At 43.3% G+C, this 15,861-nt stretch overlaps 1 protein-coding gene across 2 annotated transcripts in view; it reads left to right on the top strand.

The window, feature by feature from the left end:
- Window positions 1-15,861, top strand: part of COQ8A (coenzyme Q8A) — a 90,235-nt gene that overhangs the window by 10,371 nt on the left and 64,003 nt on the right. For both annotated transcript variants that reach the window (XM_074989869.1, XM_074989870.1), the window contains one exon: window positions 12,719-12,913. In XM_074989869.1, the coding sequence (XP_074845970.1) occupies window positions 12,737-12,913 (177 nt within the window). In that variant the 5' untranslated portion in view covers window positions 12,719-12,736. The remainder of the gene's footprint in view (window positions 1-12,718; window positions 12,914-15,861) is intronic.

Genomic DNA, 15,861 nt, shown 5'->3' with positions numbered 1-15,861 from the left:
ATTTATCTTCATATAATGAAATGGGAAACCAAGACAGAGAGGCTAACTAACTTGTTTGCAGTACATATTGTAGCTGGAGTTGGCACATAGGAATTCCTGGTTTCCAGAGGCTAGATTTCCCCCCTAAGATGATTACGTTTGAGTATTTAGTTGGACACTAAAACTGTGGTTTATTTCACACACGGTATCCATGAAGCCTGCTTTTGACAGAGCCCTGTATTCTGTGTTTATGCCAAAAAAGAGGACTTGAAGCAAAAACAGAACTGGAAATTTTATGTATGAGCTAGACTACATTTGGTTAACTGGCTTATAAATAGGCAGCAAACCTTGTGTGAGTTAGAAGAGGATATATTTGAACTTCACCCTAACTTATGGGGCCAGGCTGAACATATCTGGTGTTTTCCTGGATCAATAGTGAGAGGCTGGGGTAGCTGACCTGCTGTTGAAAATCATATTAGGATAATCTTCACCATGGTGGGCACTCCTGTGAGCTGGACACAGTATGTGCATATAGGGCAGGTGAATGTTTAAAAAGTAACGTATGGTAAACTAGGTGTCTGTTTTATGTCTGAGGGGTGTAGGCACAAAGTCAATAACAGTGTTTTTCTGCGTCTGCTAAATGTAGATGCTTGGTGCTGTTGTACTTCATGTGGAAGTGCCTTATATAATGTCAAAAGTTATAAAACTCTTCTCTGCATAGTTATACCAGATTCCTGGTTAGTCAGACCATTTAATCCAGGGGTGAGCAAACGTTTTGCATCAGGCCCTGCTTTTCATTCCTGCCATTAGTGCCCCCACCCCCCAACCTGTGGGATAACAACAGGAAAAGATGGAGCGTGTTTGGGAAGGGGTACTGGGGGGGCAGCGGGAGGATGTGAAATGGCACCAGAACTACGAGACGTGGTGTTGAAAGAGGCAGTAAGAAGCCTACAAGATGTTCCAGAGGATCTATAGTGCAGAGATGGCTAGGAAAATTGCAGCTCTAATGAGAGAGAATTGATAGGACCCCTGGCTAGGCTATTAGAGCCAAAGAATTACAGTAATCTGGAAAACTGTGACTCCTGCTTAAAACGAACAGGCAGGTAACAAAAAACAAAACCCATACCACTGTCAGGTCTGATCACTTCATTGGTAGTCTCAGCCAAGAGGCCAATGACTGAATGGCCTGATGGAGAATGTTACTTCCCTTCTACACTGGGGCAGGATCAAAGGCCATCATACTATCAGATCTGTGTTTGAGCAATTACCATGTTGTAGTTTTATATCTGTTGTTAAAGTATCCATTTAAAAAAAAAAAACCCTCACCCCCATGTGAGGGGAGGCAGGACGTACGGACTGCAGGGACCAGTGCAGCTGCCTTTCCAAGCTGGGAACTTGCTGGCTTGGCCCTGCCACTTTACTCAGGGCCTCAGAACATTCCAACTGGCTCAGTGGCAGGGGTGTGTGGTGTTTCCTTGGTGATGGCAGTGGTGGAAGCTGCAGGGGAGGAAGTAGGGGACTGGGGAGACAGCAGAAGTGGGGTGGGGGTGTAACTGCGCACTTTGCGCATCACTGATTGATTAAATCAGATGCTTCCTTTCATACCACCGTGGGTGAAATGGCTAGCAAATTGACCAGTTTTATGTGTTGAGGGAGATGGGAGCTCTGTTTAGGTTGGGACTGCTGATGAGGGGTTTGGGCTAGGGCTCAGGGCTAGGACAGAGTTAGGATGAAGGTTGTGGCTGGAGTGTGTGGAATCTGAGCGGGGGTAGGAATATAAGGGGTTTTGGTGCAGGCTGTCCTGGGAAAGAGGGCTCCACCCAGTCTTCTCTCACTGAAGCAGCCTTGGGCCAGATATAAGGCTCCTGTCTGCCAGCTGCAGCAGCTCTACTGAGGCTGGATTGGTCTGGAGAAGGGGTACCTCTTCTCTGGCTATAGCAGGTCCATAGTTTTGGGGTCACTGGGGGAAGAAATAGGGGAGGGCATCTCTCCTCTTGGCTAGGCAGCAGCTCCTTGCTGCAGCCTGAGAAGAGTGTCTCTTCTCTGGTCCCAGCAGGGAGCTGCATGGCTGCACAGCTAAGAGGGAACTGTGGCCCAATTGTAGTTACTGAGTAGGGGAATAGACAGTTAATCCATTGTAGTGCCTTCTAAGATTTATAGGGACAGATTGATTGGATTGGCTATGCAGAAGTACAGTGGTGTCTGTGTCATGTTGTCAGTAGCGTTGCTGCTACTTGATTGGGTTAAGGACTGCGTTTTTGGTGGTGGAGTTTCATTTCATAGAGAACCAAGGTTGAGGCAGGGAGCAGAACTTCCTAAAATGTGTGGTTATGTTCTGGCTGTTGAAATAGGAAATGCTAGAAATGGTCTTGTTGGTATCTAAGGTGACTTTGAAAGTGAGACCAGTCATCCTTGCTGGAAGGAATTAAAGCTTGTGGTCCCGATTTAAAGACCAGAGGTTCCACCTTGTAGAAAAGAAAGGGAATAGATTGCTGGTGATGGCCTTGTATCTTCTTGCCTGGGGAAACTCCAGCTGGTGTAGAGCCTAACTAATGTGACTCTCATCTTGTTTTATGGATTCCTGGAGAAACCAAGAATAGCTTCTGATTTTATCTCTGCAAAATTATATAAAAATATTGACTAGAATGTAAGAAGCATGGAACTGTTCACGTGTCTTCCCAGTGCAAAACTTGGAAGTTGAGAAATATGTTTTTGATGCCCAGAGCTAGTTCTGTGACTCACATGTCCTGCCCCACTAATTCAAACTAATTGCACCACAGTCCCAGTGGAACTGAGAACAGAATTTGGGCAGTAGAACTTAACATTTGTAGGGTCTGCGCAGTGTGTCATGATTTACTGAGTGCAGCATGTGGCCTGTAATTAAAGGAACAGTCTCACATTAGTATCTTAATTGATGTAAGTGAATTATTTCTAGAACCCTGACCAGGATAGAAAGAGGTTTCATCAATTCTGGGCATGTGGACCCTGAGTGTGTCTTTACATGTCCCCAGACAATGTCTGACCTAATCAGAATGAAGTAAATAAAGCCATCACTGTAGAACATTCATTTCACACTGATGTATGTGTGCTTAAAATAAAGTAGACAGCACACTCACTCAGTATCCAACATCGACATCATATATAGTTTTTAACCCCTATATTATGTCTCAAGCCATGTATGGGGAAAACTGCTGATGTAGGTTTCCTAGCCAGACGATACTTGTCAAAATGAGCGCTGAACATGAGATTTTTGGAAGGAGATTCGGTTCAGGCCATATTTGATGTTCCTTCAGTTTGAAATGTTACTGATAAATCTGTGCAGGGATGTTTAATAAAAGTATTTTTCAAGACTCTGAAGGGTAATTAAATTGTATGTCAGGGCCACTGTGCAAATATGCCAGGACTCCTAAAGCAGAAGACTTGTTGATTCTGCAACTAATCAGTTCTCTAAACAAAATTTATTTGAAGTTTTAGTCTGTCATTTAAAATCCTACACTTTTTTTAATTTGGCTCCTTCTTGGAGAGAGCCATCCTCCGTTCAGTATTCCTGTTCTTTATTTTCCCCTGCTCAGTTGAGATTTGGGTGAATCTCAACAAAAGAAAGTTAGTTAACTAGAATGCATTTCTAATGAGGGCTTTATGTTCTGTTTGGGGAGAAAAGTGTGGTAGTAGAACTTGAAGAGATTGTAAAATGCCCCATTGTAATATAGAAGAGTGGAGGTGGAAATGGATGTATAAGGGGAAGTAGAAATAATCTTGATGGAAAAACACTGTGTAAGAACTTGGTATTAATTATTTCCAGTTTGTAGCCTGCTAAACTTAAATCTTGGTCATGCAAGGAATTTATTGACTAAACTAGTATCCATGCTTCTTTTCCATTAGCATTTTTTTTTTTCAAAAAATGCATGCTAATGCTATCTCTAGTTTCAGTACTGGTTGCCATTGGAGAAACTGGCATAGCTTCCATCATCCCTAATCTCCTCCTGTTTGGATGAGGTAACAGTAGGTATGATTTGGGTAGCTGAAGTAGATCTACAGTGCAGGTAAATATAGATAAGAATTTGGTACCTGTAATTTTTACATGGTCCCAGTCTGTAAAGTTTTCTTTAAAAGCTTGGAATTTAATTTCCCTTCATATTGCCTCCATCAAGCAGCTATTGTCATTGACTCCCCCCCCCCCCCCTTTTTTTTTTTTTTTTTTAAAGAAAACATCTGCTTAAGGATAACAGTTATACATAAGACATGATTTAGGAGACAGTGTGCTTTAATAAAAAGACTGTGGATCATGTCTGAGTGATCAGATGGGAGGCTTCTGTACTAGTAACTTCTAAGCCTACAGTTGTGACGAGTGCACAGTTTACCATCATACTTTCATGAGATTTAAAAATTACTTTTATTAGGTGCATTGCTCTTCATACAAAAGTGTAATGTCTTTCCTTTGGTTATGGATAAACTTAATGAAGTAAAATGGATGTTGGCAAGTGTCTAACCAGCCCAGGCAAGCCATTTCTGTGCAACCAGATGCCGCATATCAGACAGCGGAACACTTCCACCCGAAGGCATATAGAATTCTGATTCTATTGATGTGTGTGTATATATTCTGGGGACTGCATTAAAACATGCTGCAGATTCAAGATACTGCTATCTTAAAATAATGAACATCATGAAACAAGGAATTTGGCTGGTTAAATTTGACTTGTGTGGGTATATGGCAGAATCACACAGTGGTTGGAGGTTGACCATTTTAATTTTTTTTTTTTTAAATTATTTTTGACGGGTTGGTGTCAGTGTAAGAATCCAAATTATCCGAAAACTGCTTTTGCCCAGTGCTTATATAACTGGCCTTTGATTCCCTGCCTCGCCATACTCTCTGAGGGAGTGCCTTATTAAAACTGCACACTTCTTGTGTGGTACTTCAATGTTGCAAAACTCCTCTGAAGAGAAAGTTAAAATACCACATGCAGGGAGCCAGAATGTTCGTAATAACATGCAGTGTTCTGCTATATTCTTTGATTTAGCATGCAAGGTTCCAGCTGGGATTGAAGGTCAGTGCAATGGCAGGAGTCAGGTTGCTCACTGGTGTGGTATGTGGCTTATAAACAAACCCTACCATGTTCAAATTATTTTCCCTAGAGTGACTTGATTCTAGTGTCATGAACAACATTTTGCCTTCCCCTTTATTGAGAGCTGTGGGACTCTATCCGGAGATGCATTAATCGATAAAAGGTTAAGTAACTGAAACACTGTGGCTCTATGCTAGGAAAATAGTTCACGGTTGATGTCTGTCAGCCATAAACTCTGTCATAGCCAAGCTCACAATTAATCTAACTGATGGTATAAACAGGACTAGTTTGTATACTTTGCATCCAAAGTATTGACTAGTCTCTGCTTGCCTGTATAAGAGTGGCATAGACAGGGCACAGTGCGGTTAAAATGTTTTTTGAAAAGCTGATGATTAAGCCACACCTTAAGTAAATTTTATGTTGAGAGTTTTTTTAGCAGTGCAGATGGAGTCCTAGTGGAACAACAGTGCTTGCAGAACAAAGCCTCCTTGCTGCCATGGGTGTTTGTAAAGATTAGCCCCTCTAGTCAATAGTAGCCCAACCCTCTTTATCCCACTGTGGCAGCAGTGATGTGCCTCCTCTGTTCCCCTTGTTTTCAGTTGAACAAGTTAGGTCTCTTCCTGTCCTTTGTCCCTCACTCTCACTGAAATAATTTTTGTGCTCTTTCTTCCTGATGACCTGTTACTCCTTTTTTTTATGATTATTCTCTTCCATGCTTTCTTCTCCTTGCCTTGACAGACTCATTAACTTCTGCTTTCCACATCCTTTCCAGAATGAGTTGTGTGCTCTCCTTGGCATTGAGGTCCTTTTTTAACCCTAAAGTGGGATGAAAATTTGTCCTCCATGAGAACCTAACTCTAATGAAATAGAATTTTAACGTTCTTTGCTTATAAATTCCCCTGATAGTGGAACGTGCTTCGTTCCAGACATTATCAAAGCTTTAAATGATCAGTTATTACCACAGTGTTGATTTCCTTTGCCCTGCTGACCTTACTCTGCTGGGGATGAAGAATTTAATGGGAGGGAGTTTACTGCAACAGTTGCACCAAAATACAGGATACTGTTTGAGACTGACTCCTCTCAGCCTTCATTTGTTGGTGGTCTCCTTAGTACTGTTGTTCTCGCATCTTCATGCAGTTGATTTGTGCCAAGGCTTTGATCAAGTTAGAATATATGCTCTCCTGGGCAGGGTCTGGGTCTTACTGTTTCTTTGCTTTGTTTTTTTTTTTTTCCTGTGTAAAACAGTCAGGAGTACTCATGGTGCTGTATTCTTTATATGTAGTTAAGCTTATTTCCAGTTTAACCTTGTGTGGACGAGCCCTTTTCCCTCATTCTCTGTTTTTGTATGTTTGTAATGGCATTTAATATAGTAGGAGATTTGGAGCCCTCTTTCATACCTTGCTTCATCGTGGAATTCTTGGACCATTTGGTCTGGCTTCTGATTAGGTTTCTGTGAAATACTTTGTGTAACACTTGAACATTTTGAACACTTCTGTGATGTTCTTCATTGCTGCATAAAGATGAGATCATGTCTCTTTAGTTGAATGATGGAATGCTAGATTGTATGGCTTACTTCCAGGAAATTGCCATTCTGCAATTCAAGATAGGGGTGCATCACTGAGGCCTTTGAATTTACAAATGACCAGTATGGCACACAGGGTGGGAGGGCTACATTTCTTGCTGGTGTAAGTGGGTATAATCCTATAGAAATCCATGGTGGTTTGCCAGTAGCAAATTTGGTCAAGTATCTGCTTTACAGCTAAAACTAAAAAGGGAACTTGTCATATTTGCTAATTCATATATTTAGCTGTGGAAGATGAGGCCTCATTGAGCAATAGATGATTTCCATTTATAGACTTTGCTATTAATTTCAGAATTGTCTTCCAAAATATTTTCTTGTCGCCCGTATGGTTTTATAGTATGATTAAAAAATCCATTTTATGAATGTCTCTTCCTATCACCCAGATTGTTTGTTTGATTTAAATTTGTATGAGAGAGACTCCATGTTAAAAGTCGATCCTTTATTTTCCTTGATTCCAGGGATTTTGCTCTGGCAGCTGTAACTGTGCCATCTTTCATTGTTCCATGTATATAAAAAGGGGCGTATATGTGCCCAACAGCAATCTTTACTTGTACAAATACAAACATGAGCTTAAAGCCTGACTGTTTCATAATGGTGAGCTTGTATGATTAGCAATACAGTATTGTCCATATTGAAACACCACTCTGAGAAATTCCTCCCCTGCCCTTAAAATCTGATTTTCAGGGATATCACTGCAGAAAGTTAAGGTCTAGCAAAAGGTTCTAGTATTTATGAATGAAAATGTTCTTCTGGTGATGGGTGCAGTAAACCTCTTTCCTTACCAAACAAGACACTTTTTAAAAGTTTTTAACAATATAAAAAGCAATGTTGCATTAATATTAAGAGGCTTAGGTTAAAGCTCTTCAAAGCAGAGAGATTCAGAAGTTAAGGTTTTAGTTATTTACCATTTTGAAGTCTATAGATCAGCACTGGGCAACCAGTGTTAGTGAGTGGGCTGCATGAGTTGCCCTACTCCATCTCAGTGGGCTGCAAGATTATCATCATCAACACATAGAATCATAGAACACTAGGACCAGAAGGGGCCTCGAGAGGCCATCGAGTCCAGTCCTCTGCCCCGACGGCAGGACCGACCACTATCTACACCATCCCTGATAGACATCTATCTAATCTGTTCTTAAATATCTCCAGCGAGGGAGATTCCACAACCTCCCTTGGCAACTTATTCCAGTACTTGACCACCCTGACAGTTAGGAACTTTTTCCTAATGTCCAACCTAAACTTCCCTTGCTGCAGTTTAAGTCCATTGCCTCTTGTTCTCTCCTCAGAGGCCAAGAAGAACACGTTTTCTCCCTCCTCCTTATGACACCCTTTAAGATATCTGAAAACCGCTATCATGTCCCCCCTCAATCTTCTTTTTTCCAAGCTAAACAAGCCCAATTCTTTCAGCCTTTCTTCATAAGTCATGTCCTCCAGACCTTTTATCATTCTAGTTGCTCTTCTCTGGACCTTCTCTAATTTCTCCACATCTTTCTTGAATTGGGGTGAACACAGTCTCCTGGCATCAGGGTTCTTTGTAATTTCTGTGTTTTGTGCAGCTGCTCAGGAGAGATTCAAACGCCACTCAGCTGATTAGCTGAATGACCACAGCTGTGTGTGTTTCTAATGGTGGTGCACATTCATGCCTGCCTCAGTGCACATAAAATTATTGTGCACATGAATGGAAGAAATTCATAATGGAGGGAAAGCTGTCTGAAATAGGGTAGTTTTTGCTAACTCTGCTTGCATACCTAGAACTTGTGGGCTATGACTGTTGAACGGTAGCAGCCCTTTGCTTGGATGCAGAGGGAATGTGTGGATCGCCCAGTCAATGTTCTGTTCAGTCAGCGCACACCTCCCTTCATGGGCCTTTGTTTTATGTACATCTCACTTTAGTAATACCAGCAGGAAAAAAAATATAGGTGGAAGGCAGCTGAATCTGGCAGTCCTGTGTATGGGCAGTGTTAAAAAATGTCTGGTGGGCCACAAAGAGATCCCTGATTGGACATAGGTTGCTCACCACTGCTATAGATACATCATATAAAGTGACCCCAGCAAGCTGTTGTCACACCTACTCTTAATTCTAATTCTCATGTATTGATTTCATTTTGGTGCCAGTGCAGTGGAAGCACCTATGATTCTAGCTGTTTGACTTACTTCAGTTAGACCATAGCTCCCATAATTTGCTATTTCTTGGTCCCTTTGGACTAGAGATACCCATACTGATATCTATAGTATGATGGGGATCAATCCACTGGGTGTCTATTTTGTCATTGAAGCTGCAGTAAATTGATCTCTGAATGTGATCTTGTCAGCGCTGGTACTCCAGCAAAATGAAAGGAGTAGCTGGCATCAATGGAAGAGCAGCCCCTTCTGGCTTTACTGCATGGATGGCACTGTGGGGTGGGTATGTGTATTGAAGTAGACTGACAATAAAAGTAGGGGTAGACAAGGCCTTTAGAATGGTTATTAATTATTCTGCTCTATTCAGTAACTAGGAGTTGCCCTTAAATTAGAGAAACTCGTTTCCCTGGAATTCAGCTCTTGCAGAGCAGGGCAACACGTGCCACTTTTAAGTGAATGCTAAATGGAGCTTGCTTCCAAGAAAGGTCTTATGTGTTTGCCCAGAAAAAACTGAATTCAGCCGTTCCTGGTTTGCAGTAGGGCGTAATGCTATATGTTCTGAGTTCAGTTCATTTATAACTATTATACATATATATGTGTTGACAGACTATATATTCTGAAAATGAAAACATGCCTTCATAGTTGCGCAGGTAACTATTTAAGTGCACAGAGACTCTGGCATTGGCCAGTGAAAGCTGCAGCCAGAAATGTTAAGGGTGTTTTCTGGAGGACAGTACAGAAAATTCTCCTTCAGATGGGCTTAAGCCTTTGAGGGCAACCTCTGTCCAATTGTATGCTTCTGTTTTTCTGTTAAAGGGAGTGAGTGAACCATTACTAGTAAGGAGAAGTTGAGACATTATTTATGCTGTATACACGATCCTCCATGACAGTTAAGTTGCTGGAGTTAAAAGTGAAATACAGTCCCGAGTTTGCCAGATATTCAAAAATGCCGCTTAACACGCAGGCAGCTGTGGGATCCCTGGCCAGGGGTCAGGGGACCCTTGCAGTCCTGCGGCTGCGACTGGCTGGGGCGAGGATCCCTGCTGGCAGCTCCAGCTCCAGGGGAGCTCCGGCAGCCTCAGGACCGGGAGAACTCTGCTGGCGGCCTTGGGGTCTGCTGATGCGGGGGAATGCCAGCAGCCCCGGGGCAACAGGAGGAATGCTGGCAGCCCTGGGCATCGGGGAGCTCCATCAGGGAGTGGAGCTCCGTTGGGGCCAGGGGAACCCCAGGAGCCTGAGGGCTGAGAGCTGGCAGCTCCAGTCCCTGGACTGGATGTGTTAACAGTGGCAGGCCTGGAGCTGGGAGAACTACAGAGCTGGCAGGGGATAGAACCCCACTGGCAGTCCCATCCCTGGGCTGGGGGCAGGCCCAGTGGGGAACCTGGGAGTGGAGCTGGCAGGGCCTGGTGCTGGTTAATTGCGAGTTCTGCTTTAACAAATGCCAGATAAAAGTGTGTTTGTGTACAGTAGTGCCTCGATTTACAGAAGGGTTGCATTCCCATGCACCCTTGTGTACCTTGAATTTTGAGTAATTGGGGGTGGGGTGGGGGGTTCCCCAGCAGAACACATGTTCTGCAGCCGGGGAAGCAGCAGGAGCACCTGCAGTGCCTTTTGACAGGTAAGTCCTGGGTTGGCAGGGGGGGTGGCAGTTGGGGATGGCTAAGCCGGGCAGCGGGAGTGGGACAAGGGGGTTAAGCTTGGGGTGGGTTATGGCTGCAGGAGGGCCGGGGAGATGGAGTTGAGCCAGAACCACGTGCTGGGGGGGAGGTGTTGAATTAGAGTTCGGGGAATTGAGCTAAAGCCACACGCAGGAGTGGTGAGCTGGAGCCCTGCTCGGGTGGTGAGCCAGGTCGTGTGGGGGTTTGAACTGTGGCTGGAGCATGGTGAGCTGGAGCTGTGCTTGGATGGGGAGGTGTGGGGGGGGAAGGAGCTGTGTGTGGGTGGTGGGTGGGGTTGTACTGGAGCTGAGTGGGGCTGGAAGGGTTGAGCCAGGGTGGGTAGAGCGGGATTCTGACTTGCTCTTAACTCGTGTTAATGCGAGTTAAGCGTAACTCTGAATCATGCAATTTGAGGCTTTGCTGTATACTCAAAACACTCTATTGCCTGTAGCTGCAAACTAGTTTGGCACAACATAAGTACTTAGTGTCCTGTTTACGCTCATGGCTTTTCCACTGTCAGAAATAGTTATGCTCAGAAGAAATCACTTTTTGATTATTTGTATTTCTGTAGTGCCTAGGTGCCTTTATCATGGGCCAGGACCCTGTTGGGGTAAGTGCTATGACAAAGAATTGCACTAATTGAGCTTATTGTAAGCCTAACATAGATCTAATAAATATCAAGCAAATCTCTATAATATGCTGGAGTTCCCGAAGTCTGTCTTTCAAATAGACATGTGGCCCAGCATTCATTTCCTAACATTCTAGGAGGATTTTGAAATCACTGTGTTTATATTATGCAAAATGCCCTGAGATACATGTTATGCTTAGCTGCGCTTGAAAAATCCGCTAGCTCAGGTTGAGTGGAAACTTTGTCCATGTGAGACTAGTTGATGGACTGTCTGGCACCTACTCAGTTACCGGGAGGAAAACAGCAAAATTGTCAAGTGCTGCTAGTTCGTTATATTCAGGAGAAGGGAAAGAGGCATCAGTGCAGCTCGTTGCGTTGATTGGGAGAGAAGGGAAACAGAGTGGTGCAAACATACTTCTCTTTTGAATGGTCCTCATGGAAAATTGGAGCTCAGGGTCTCCTTCATATCTAGGAGTTGGTCCAGCAACAAAGCTCTGAAGAAAGGTAGGGACTCGTAGAACTCATTTGCTGGAGGGGAACAACTGAGAACCCATATGTCTGTGTGTGTAAGTTCAGAAGTTACCTACTGGGCTACATGAGGGTGCAGTGGGAACTAGAAAAACTGTTTCTGGAGTGACAGAATTAACTAACTAGTACACCATGTCATTTTTTTTATTGTGAAGTTGTGGCTATGTAAATTTAAGTGGGCATGGGTAGGATGTGTGCCGCTGTGAGAACATGGCAACTGCAAATAGTCTTCGCTCAGACTAGCAGGCTTAGCCCTTGGGGGGAGAGATACTAAGGAAATATTTCAAAACTTGATAATCACAAGTCAAATGCATAACTATTATGTGCATAGAGGAGGAGAGGAAATGGGATCATATGCCTGAAGTTATTGGCTTTACCTGTCTCTGCCTTTCCTAGAATGTTTCTGCATTAACTGAAAGGCATGCAAGTCTTGAAATAGTGTTCTTTGAGTACATTTGGATGTAAATCAGACATCAGGAACAGTAACATACAAAAACCTATAGGAGAACACTTCAGTCTCCCTGGGTGCTCAGTAAAAGAGTTAAAAGTAGCAGTCCTATAACAAAATTCAAAAATAAACTCCGAAGAGAAACTTCAGAGCCACAATTCATTTGCAAATTTGACACCATCAGCCAAGGATTGAACAGAGACTGGGAGTGGTTGGCCCATTACAAAAGCAATTCCTTCGCTCTTGATGTTCACACCTCCACATTAGCTACGGATAATGGGCCACATCCTCCATGACAGAACAGACCTTATCAACTCTGGCCCTTCCCTTGAATGAGACTCCCTCTTTAAACCCTTCTCTGAAACCCACCGATTCACACTTCTGATGAAGCGGGTCTTTGCCCACCAAAGTTTATGCTCCAAAACATTTGTTAGTCTATACGGTGCCACGGGACTTCTTGTTGTTTTTTGAAGATGCAGACTAACTCGGCTACCCCCTTCTGATATTGTAAGAACAGGGCTTCTTTCTGGCTGGCATTCATGTTGGCCACTTAACTATTGGGTCTTTAAATGGCGATTCCTAAGATGAGCAGTTGCCGAAAGGGGGCAAGGGGCAATTGGAATATGATATTGAGCCTTATGAGCAGTTTGATACAGAGTTGAAGGTGTTCTTATTTTCACTATATTTCATAAATCTCTATTGTGTTTTCAGCGCTGAATAGGGTCAGTCATGGCCAGTGATACCATCATGTTGATCAGAGGTTTGGCTAAGCTCAGTAAAGCCATCCTAGAGACCCAAGCAGGACAGCTACGGCAAGCAGTTTTTGGTGGAGATGCGGTTACCATTGCAAGGACCTTCCAGGCTTCTGTTGAAGAGCAATTCAGTGCTGCCATGGGAACGATGCAGGTAAGGAATACTCTGTGCCTGTGTCAACTTCTTTATCCTGTGGGCGGTAATGTTACTGGTCTGCAGAAGGGGTCATCCATATATGAGATAATGGGTGATTCTCAGCGCACAGTACTCCTGACACCATTCTAGCTGCTCTGCCCCCCCCACCAACACCTCTGCACACACAGTAGTTTAAAACTGTGCCAATTTTACTTGTCAGATGAATGTGGAGGCTCCAGCATAGCATTGGGGAGCACAGACCACTGGCTGCACAGAGGTGGGAAATCACTGAAGCACACATTCTGTTTCTATGCATATATGAAGGGATTGAAACATGAATGAGTCACTCATTCTGAAGTGTTATGAAAGCATTTTGCTCTTAAGAGTAGGCAAGGTACTGAGATGTAGCCACACAAGGGCATCATGCCATATTCCAAGTGCAAAGACATACCTGGGAGGCCTACTGTTCATGGCTGCTATTTTGTTTTTCCCTGGAGAGTTGTGAGGTAAAGCTGAGGATTTAAAGTATAGAGGACCTTTTCCTGAGACCATGGATAAAAACACAAAACAAAAGGGAGATCATATTCTCCAGTAGGAATTTTTGTCCCTTCATATAACTTACTTGTCATGTGATGATGCCTGGGAACCCCCAGTCATGGAGCGGAGTCCCATTGTGCTAGGCACTGTACAAAAAACAGAAATCTCAGATCATGGGACATAAATCCAGTTTAATTAACCAGTTAAATGCTAGGTTTAGCTGGCTAACTGATTAAATGGGTTTGGGAGGGGGTGGCTGAGGAGTGTCCCTCCCTACAGCTTTGGCATGGGTGAAGGATGCTCCAGTGTGTCTGCAGCAGCACCTGTGTGTGGTAGGCTGGCCTGGGGCCACTGCAGATGGGGCTACTCTGGCTGGGCTGAAGCATGATGCAGTAAATTATTGGATGGGATTCTGTGGCGTGCATTATACAGAGCGCGTGACTACGAGTTCATAATAATGGTCCCTTCTGGCCTTAAAATATATGTCTGTCAGTCTTTGGTCCACGTTGTCATGTTTAGTTGAAGTTTACCATGATTTTTGTGAACTGCAGAGACCCGCCCCCAGGTCTATCTATGTGTATTTGGTTATTGAAGTTTGTGGTCGTAATTTTTTGGCCACCCTTACTTTAGTTTTTCTTCTACCATCTCAGGTTCACAATGTTTGTTTCAAAACTTTTCTTCAACCTCTCTGGTCCCAGGATCTAATATGGCAACACTTTTTATGTTTGGATCAGCTGGGACAGGAGATAATTAAGGAGAGCTCTGCTCAAACCAAGGCAGATTTCTATAGCATTTCTTTATGCACTTCTCTGCAAAAATAGGAGACTGCATTTACTGACTTGAAGTACATCTTGCTGTCTTTGAATTGTTGCATTAGTAGCTGTAGCCAAAACAATAATGTACAAATGTCTGCAGTATCAGACTGAAGAAGGGAGTGTTACTAGATGGAAAGGGGCGGGGGGGTGGGTAGAAGCCAAAACCCAAAAGAAACTTGTTTACATCATATCCTGGATGGAGATGGTTTCAGTACCCCCACTGATTAAGCCTGCAGAATTTTTTTCCCCGCTAATATTAGTGCTGAGAATTACATGAGACCTGCCTGCATAACAGGAAGGGCTGTGTCCTGCTTTTCTTCCTCAAATAGAGGAAAAATAATTTAGCATTTGTGAAAGAGCCTAGACTATGCTGCTCTTTGCCTGATTGTAATAGGATTAATAACACTGATTTGGTTGCAGGTCTCAGCAACATTCACAGCATCTGTTTATGTCTGAGGCAGGTAACCATAGTCCAAAGGCCACTAGACACTGAATGAATGCTTTGTTTCTTGCTTTGAGACTGCCAGTCAGTTGCAAATAGTGCAAAGTATCTGGAATAGCAAGGCAGGTGTAACAAGTTAGGACCAGTGTGTTGGCAGAGCTAGGTTGGAAATAAAAAGCAGTCAAGTAGCACTTTAAAGACTAGCAAAATAGTTTTAGGTGAGCTTTCGTAGGACAGACCCACTTCAGACCATAGCCAGATCAGAACAGACTCAATATTTAAGGCACAGAGAACCAAAACATTTTAATGGAATGGGACATTCTGTCAATGACCTAAAGGTATGTGTGTTACTGAAGAAGAATTATCGCACCGTTCTGGAAAGGGAAGCAGTCGAGCTGGCTTTTATATTCAAATTCGGCACATTAACACACGGTTTAAACCGGGACGGGAACTTTGAGTCACTATAGGGGCTTGTCTGCATACTTGGCTCAGTCTAATTCTTGACCTTCCCCCCCCACCCCTCCACTCTCTGACTTGCTCACCTTGATTATCTTTTTCTGATTTGTCCTCCTTGCTTCCTGTTTTAGGTTCTCTGTGCCTTAAATATTGAGTCTGTTGTGGTATGGCTATGATCTGAAGAAGTGGGTCTGTCCCACGAAAGCTCACCTAATAAACTATTTTGCTAGTCTTTAAAGTGCTACTTGACTGCTTTTTGTTTTGATAGTGTATAGACTAGCACGGCTTCCTCTCTGTTACTAGGTTGGAAGTGTTTGCCCATCCTCACCTCACATTGAGCTGAGCTGTGAGGTCACACCCTTGCTTTAGATATGAAGTAGTCATGTTGACAGTGAAATGTACACGTGATCTTAGCCCCAAAAAGGCCAAGAAGCAATACTATACTAACTTGCTGGTTGGCTAAAGAAATACCATTTTCTGATAATCATAGGATCAGCCACACAGGTCTGAGCTAAATTGCTCTACAATTTGACATTCAGATAGCATTTCTGAGAGTATGTAAAGTGTGAAAATTATCACTAATGGGGAAAAAGTGCAAGAAGGGTAAAAACTGAAGTCTTGAGTTATGGAGGGATGTTTTTTCCAGGAGAGAATAGCAGATCATTTGTTGTCTGGTTCTGTGGCACCCATCATTCAAGTACCCAAGTACTGTGTTC

Source organism: Carettochelys insculpta, chromosome 3 (assembly GCF_033958435.1).
Source record: "Carettochelys insculpta isolate YL-2023 chromosome 3, ASM3395843v1, whole genome shotgun sequence".
NCBI lineage: Eukaryota > Metazoa > Chordata > Testudines > Carettochelyidae > Carettochelys > Carettochelys insculpta.
The sequence above is the reverse complement of the archived record's forward strand: the minus strand, read 5'-3'. Positions and strand labels throughout refer to the sequence as shown.